The 7477-nt window shown below is 36.5% G+C and overlaps 1 protein-coding gene across 2 annotated transcripts in view; it reads right to left on the bottom strand.

Moving 5' to 3' along the window:
• The window catches only part of ATF1 (activating transcription factor 1), an 80105-nt gene that overhangs the window by 17679 nt on the left and 54949 nt on the right, over positions 1 to 7477 (bottom strand). For both annotated transcript variants that reach the window (XM_012651036.1, XM_012651043.1), the window contains exon 3: positions 5190 to 5290. In XM_012651036.1, the coding sequence (XP_012506490.1) occupies positions 5190 to 5290 (101 nt within the window). The remainder of the gene's footprint in view (positions 1 to 5189; positions 5291 to 7477) is intronic.

The raw sequence follows: 7477 nt of genomic DNA, 5'->3' as shown, positions 1-7477 counted from the left end.
ACTTTAATTGATTTTTAAAATTTTTATTATGGGCACATAATATTAATGGTTGTGTATCTTTATAGGGTACGTGATGCTTTGATACAGGCATACAATGTAAATTAATCAAATCAGGGTAATTGGGGTATCCCTCACCTCAGGCATTTATCATCTCTTTGCATTAGAAACATTCCAATTCTACTCTTTGAGTTATTTTGAAGTATACCCTAACTTGTTGATTATAGTCACTTTGTTTTGCTATCAAATATCGTTCATTCCATCTAACTAACTAACTAACTATATTTTTGTACCCATTAACCCCCCTCACTTTATCCCCCCTCCCGCTGCCTTTGCCAGCCTCTGGTAACCATCATTCTACTGTCTGTCTCCATGAGATCAATTGTTTTTAATATTTAGCTCCCACATATGAGTGAGAACATATAAAATTTGTCTTACTGTGCTTGGCTTATTTCACTTAACATAATGTCCTCCAGTTCCATCCATGTTGTTGCAAATGGCAGACTCATTCTTTTTCGTGGCTATGTGATATTCCATTGTGTATATGTACCATAATTTCTTTATCCATTCATCCACTGATGTACACTTAGGTTGATTCCTAATCTTGGCTATCAAGAATATTGCTGCAATAAACATGAGAGTTCAGATATTTTTTCAATATATGGATTTCTCCTCCTTTGGATACATACCCAGCAGTAGGATAACTGGATCATGTGGTAGTTCTACTTTTAGTTTCCTAAGGAACCTCCATACCATTCTCAATAGTGGCTGTATTAATTTACATTCCCACCAACAGTTTATGAGGGTTCCCCTTTCTCCACATCCTGGCCAGCATTCGTTATTGCCTGTCTTTTTGATAAAAGCCATTTTAACTGGGGTAAGACGATATCTCATTGTAGTTTTTTTTGGGGGGGGGGGCAGAGTCTCACTCTGTTGCCCAGGCTAGAGTGCCGTGGCATCAGCCTACCTCACAGCAACCTCAAACTCCTGAGCTCAAGTGATCCTCCTGCCTCAGCCTCCCAAATAGCTGGGACTACAGGTACGCACCACTATGCCCAGCTAATTTTTTCTATGTATTTTTAGTTGTCCAGCTAATTTTTTTCTATTTTTAGTAGAGACGGGGTCTCGCTCTTGCTCAGGCTGGTCTCGAACTCCTGACCTTGAGCGATCCACCCACCTCGGCCTCCCAGAGTGCTAGGATTACAGGCGTGAGCCACCGCGCCCGGGCCCTCATTGTAGTTTTGATTTGCATCTCTCTGATGACAAATGATGTTAAGCATTTTTCATATACCTGTTGGCCATCTGTATTTCTTCTTTTGAGAAATATACATTCAGATCCTTTGCCCATTTTGTAATTGGATTATTTGATTTTTTTCTGTTGAGTTGTTGGAGCTCCTTATATATTCTAGTTATTAATCCCTTGTCAGATGGGTAGTTTGCAAATATTTTCTCCCATTCTGTGGGTTGTCTCTTCCCTTTGTTGATTGTTTCCTTTGCCGTGCAGAAGCTTTTTAGCTTGCTGTGATCCCATTTGCCCAATATGCTTTGGTTGCCTGTGCTCTGGGGTTATTACTCAAGAAATCATTGCCCAGACTAATGCCCTGAAGCAATCTCCCAATGTTTTCTTTTAGTAGTTTCACAGTTCTAGGTCTTAGATTTAAGTCTTAAATCCATGTTGATTTGATTTTTTTATCCGTTGAGAGATAAGGATCTAGTTTCATTCTTCTGTACATGGATATCTAGTTTTCCCAGCACCATTTACTGAAGAGACTGTCCTTTCCTCACTGTTATGTTCTTGGCATCTCTGTCGAAGATAAGTTCACTATAGAAGTATGGATTTATTTCTGGGTTGTCTGTTCTGTTCCATTGGTCTATGGTTTTATGCCAATACCAACCTGTTTTGGTTACTATAGCTCTGTAGTATAATTTGAAGTTAGGTAATGTGACTCCTCCAGTTTTGTTCTTTTTGCTCAGGATGGCTTTGGCTATTCTGGATCTTTTGTGGTTTTGTGTAAATTTTAGGATTATTTTCTCTATTTCTGTGAAGAATGTCATTGGCATTTTGATGGGGATTGCACCGAATCTGTAGACTGCTTTGGGTAGTGTAGACATTTTAACAATATTGATTCCTCCAATTCACGAGCACTGAATATATATTCTTTCCATTTTTTGGTGTCCTTTTCAATTTCTTTACTCAATGTTTTATAGTTTTCTTTATAGAGATCTTTCACATCTTTGGTTAAGTTTATTCTTAGGCATTTTATTTTATTTGTAACTATTGTAAATGGGATTACTTTCTTGGTTTCTTTTTCAGATTGTTTACTCTTGGCATATGGAAATGCTACTGATTTTTGTGTGTTGATTTGGTATCCTGCAACTTTACTGAATTTTTTAATCAGTCCTAATAGGTTTTTTTGTGGAGTCTTTAGGTTTGTCTAGATATAAGATCATATTGTCCACAAGCCAGGATAATTTGACTTCTTCCTTTCCAATTTGGATGTCCTTTATTACTTTCTCTTATCTAACTGCTCTAGCTAGAACTTCTAGTACTATGTTGAATAAGTGATGAAAGTGGGCATCCTTGTTTTGTTCCAGATCTTAGAAGAATGGCTTTTACTTTTTCCCAATTCAGTGTGATACTTGCTATGGGTCTATCATATGTGGCTTTTATTGTGTTGAGGTAGGTTCCTTCTATACTTAGTTTTTTTGAGAATTTTTATCACGACGAGATGTTGAATTTTATTGAATGCTTTTCCAGCATCAACTGAAATGATCACATGGCTAGTCCTTTGTTCTATTGATATGATGTATCCCACTGACTGATTTGTGTATATTAAAACATCCTTGCTTCCCTGGGATGAGTCCTACTGGATCATAATGAATAATCTGTATAATGTGTTGTTGAATTTGGTTTGCTAGTATTTTATTGAGGATTGCATCTATGTTCATCAGAGATATTGGCAGGTAGTTTTCTTTTTTCTGTTGTGCCTTTGTCTGGTTTTAGTATCAGGTTGGTATAGGCCTTATAAAATGAGTTTGGCAGTATCCCCTCCTTGATTTTTTGGAATAGTTTAAGTAGTATTAGTTCTTTGCTCAGTAAAATTTAGCAGTGAAGCCATCAGGTCCTGGGCTTTTCTTTGGTAACAGACTTTTTATTACTGCTTCTATCTCCTTACTTTTATTGGTTTATTCAGGTCTTGGATTGCTTCTTGGCTCAAGCTTGGTTGGTTGTATGTGTCTAGGAATTTATCCATTTCTTCTAGGTTTTTCTAATTTATTGGCATATAGTTGCTCATAGTAGTCTGTTATGATCCTTTGGATTTCTGCAGCATCAGTTGTAATGTCTTCTTTTTCATCTCTAATTTTATTTATTTGGGTCTTCTCTCTTTTTTTTTCTTAATCTGGCTAAAGAATTGCCAATTTTATTTATCTTCAAAAACCCAGCTTTTTGTTTCATTGATCTTTTGTATTTTTTTGTTTAGAATTTCATTTATTTCTGCTCTGATCTTTATTATTTCTTTTCTTCTACTAATATTGGGTTTAGTTTGCTCTTATTTTTCTAGTTCTTTGAGATGCATCGTTGTTTATTTGACGTTGTTCTATTAATATTTTTTTTATTTAGGAGTCCCCAGGTTGCTTTTGTTGGCCAGTGGTAGGGTTAGCTGGAACTCAGGTTTTGGGGTACAGGAATTCCCTGTGGTTGGACTGATCTAAATGCTCCCTCTGTGTGCATGGGCAGAATTCTGCTCTGTGCTGTGTTCTCCTGTGCCAGGGCGGCCTTGAGTTTCATCCAAAGTCCCACAGTCACTTCACTCTCCCTCCCCCAGCACATAGATTCTCTCTCCGCTGAGCATGCTGGCACAGCACTGCCAGGAGATGAGGGAAGGGTGGTGTAGGCACCTGCAAGATTGTCTTTTCTGCCCTCTTTCTTTGATACAATGTTAAAATTAGGTAGTATGATCACTGACCTGATTTTGGGTTCTTCTGAAGGTACTTGCTTGTGTGGATAGTTGTTGAATTTGGTAGTCGTGTGGAGGGATGATCGCTGGAAGTTTCTATTTGGCCATCTTGCTCTGCCTCCTCCCTCCATTAATTGATTTTCGATAGTTAAACCAATCTTGCATTTTAGGGATAATTCCTACTTGGTCATGGCATTTAGTACCTTGTATATGTTGTTGGATTTGGTTTGCTAATGTTGTGTTGAGGATTTTTGTGTCTATACTCATGACGGATATTGTTCTGTAGTTTAACAATTGCCTTATAATTGGTGAATTTAAGCCACATCTTAATATAATTATAGATATTGGTTGATATACCATTTTATTATTTGATTTCTGTTTATTCTGGGTTTTTTTCATTCTTCTGTGTCCCTTCGTCTGCTTATTTGAAGATTTCTCAGAATTTCATTTCAATTTATCTATTGTCTATTTTACTAAATCTCTTTGTGTAATTTTTTTTAGTAGTTGTGCTAGGGGTGTACAGATACCTAGCTTTTCACAGTCTACTTATAATTAATATTTTACCACTGTAATGGAACGTATAAAGGTAAGGAATGAGAGTTTATATCTTTCCAACCAACAGTGTTTCTCCACACCCCTGCCAACATTTGTTATCTCTAGTCTTTTTGATGATGGCCATCCTTATGTATGTGCTTAGTGGTTTTAATTTGAATTTCCCTAATAATTAGTGACGCTGAGTACCCTTTCATATACCTGTTGGCTATTTTTATGTCTTCTTTGGAGAAATGTCTGTACAAGTCCTTTGCCCATTTTTTGTTTTTAAATTATTTTTATTTGTTTATTTAATTTTTTGAGACAGAGCACACTCTGTCACTCTCAGGAGTGAATGCAGTTGCTGCAGCCTCCAGCTCCTGGGCTAAAGTGATCTTGCTGCCTCAGCCTCTCAAATAGCTGGAACTACAGGCACATGCCACCACATCCAGCTAATTTTTCTATTTTTTTGTCAAGATGGGGTCTTGCTGTATTGCCCAGCCTGGTCTCAAACACCTAGCCTCAAGGAATCCTCCTGCCTTGGTCCCCCAAAGTACTGGAATTACAGGTATAAGCCACTGCACCCAGCCTAACCCTCCCTTCTTAAACATATGCTCCCTCTTTAGTTTGCTTTGCACAGCACCTTTTGAACTCATTTGGTAATATAATAATAGGCAGAGCTTGATACAAGAAAGTACTTACCTGTAAGATGGGCGCCGTGCTAGGATCCCGTGGGCTTTCTGTGAGGAGCCTATGCTGTCAGATGAGTCCTGAGACTCCTCACTTTCTGATAAAGATGATACCTAAAAAGCAGAACTGGTTTAATGTGATGAACAATGTAGGTGGGAAAAGAAATTGAGTTTTTACTTTTAGAAAAAATAATGTCTCCTCCCAAATTCAATTGTGCATTAAGGTCTAAAAGAAGGAACAAAAGGAAAAGGAAAAATGACAAAGTTTATTTCAGGAGCCCAAACCAACTAAAGTCTGTCCCCCCCAAATAAAGCAATACTATTCCACTAGAGTTAAAAAGAACAGTCTCTGTTCTCACTCATGCACATTACTTAAGAGTTGTTTTTTTTGTTGTTGTTGTTGTTATTTTTATCACTAATGCTCTCTCATTTGGATTTCAGACATGCTAAGTTTGAAAAGCCTGTTAGATATCCAACTGCTGACATTGAGGAGACTGCTAAATATACAAGCCTGCAGGTCAGGGAAGAGGTCTGAGCTAGATATACGAATTTGGGAGGCATAGCTCTTTAGAGTCCTTAAAGCCATGGGACTTTAAGGGATGAGCTCAGTGTAGAGAAGAGGACCAAGGACTAAACCCAGGAACTAAAATATTGGAAAGGTGAGGAGGAACCAGCAAATGAGACTGAGAAGGAGTTACTAGTGAGGAAGGAGGAGAACCAAGTGAGTGAGCTGTCCTTGGAAAACTAGTGAAGACAGTATATTTAAGGAGAAAAGAGTGATGAACCATGTCAAATGCTGCTTACGGGTGAAATAAAACGAGGACTGAAAACAGACCATTAGATTGAGCAAGGTGGAGGTCATTAGCAACGACAGGTATAAATATACATAATTTAAAAATCTGCACAATCAGCTTTATCTCATTTCACAATTAAACAGTGTATGTAAAGCACTTAGTGCACAGCACATGGCACACATACAATGAATATTAACTATTATTAACAATAAACACTTTAAAACTCCATCAACACAATATACAAGTTTTAAGCTATGGCAATACTCTACAACTGAGAAAATAAATGGTTTTTAATTTTTTTATTTTTTTTTATTCTTTATTAACCACTCCCTCTCAATGTTTAAAATGTATTAAATTTCCCAACATTTGTTCAAAGCTAGATTGTGATACCTGACTTCATCTTTATTTTAAAAAGTAAAATATCCTAAACAGGCCTATAAAAGGGACATAAGAAAGCAGTTCTCTACATTAGTCACTATCTAAGAAAGCCTTCCCCACTGAACACTAAACTATTTAGATTTAGACATTAAATTTCCAGAGAAACTTGTTTTACATTTTATCATCTTCAAAAATAAGTTCTAGTATACAACTACTTACTCATATATTAAATCTATGTCTTATGATAGAAAGAACTGGCCAGAACCCAATAACAATTTTAAAATAACAAATAATTTAAAATAATAAGCAAATCTAAAACAAAAAAAGGAAAAATCTGTTACTTTTACCTTTTCCTCAAGCATCACAGATATTCCATTTCTAATCTAAACCTTTAACTATTTTCACTATCCCTAAGTTTACTCCAAAGCCTCCCACTGAACTCAAGCAAGCAAATAATTTGTAAAATTAAGGAATTACTTGTAACTAAGATCAAGTAGTTCTCTTTAACGACAGTACCAACAAACAAGAGTAAGTCTTCATACAAAAATTCAAAAATCCATGCAGCCACCTCCTTTTATACAAGAATACCACATAAAGATGCAGCTCTAGAGTTGACAACACTGCCATATTCAGGAGGAAAAAGTGAGGTATGTAGCTTTTCTTCCAGGAAAGCTGCTTCTAAAAATGAGAAATAACTAAAGGCATTCTGGGACTCACAGGAGCTAGAAGATAAAATGGGGAGAAACTAAAAAGAAAAGGAACCCAAGATGGCTCTTTCTTTTCTACTGTTGTCAGGTATTAATAGGAAGGTAGATAAATATAAAAAAGAGCTTTCCTGTACTACCAGCATAAGGTAGGTACTTTATTACCTTGCTAAGACTCTTGCCATCATTACCCTTGCTTCAGAATAGTCCTTTCCATGAAGGATACCACTGGGATAAAGGGGTTCTTTCTCTTAAAAAAAAAAAAAAGTCACTCATTTCCTTAAATTATAAAGAAAAATAATTTCCCCCAAAATTGTCTTCCATTTTCACTGAATATTTTATACATGAAGCCAGAAATTCTAAAACTTCTATTTGCCTGAGTGGTCTGCAGTCTAATTTTTATTTTTCTTAAAAACAATGATAAC

Source organism: Propithecus coquereli, unplaced genomic scaffold (assembly GCF_000956105.1).
Source record: "Propithecus coquereli isolate 6110/MARCELLA unplaced genomic scaffold, Pcoq_1.0 Scaffold111, whole genome shotgun sequence".
NCBI lineage: Eukaryota > Metazoa > Chordata > Mammalia > Primates > Indriidae > Propithecus > Propithecus coquereli.
This window is presented reverse-complemented; position numbering and strand designations above follow the sequence as displayed.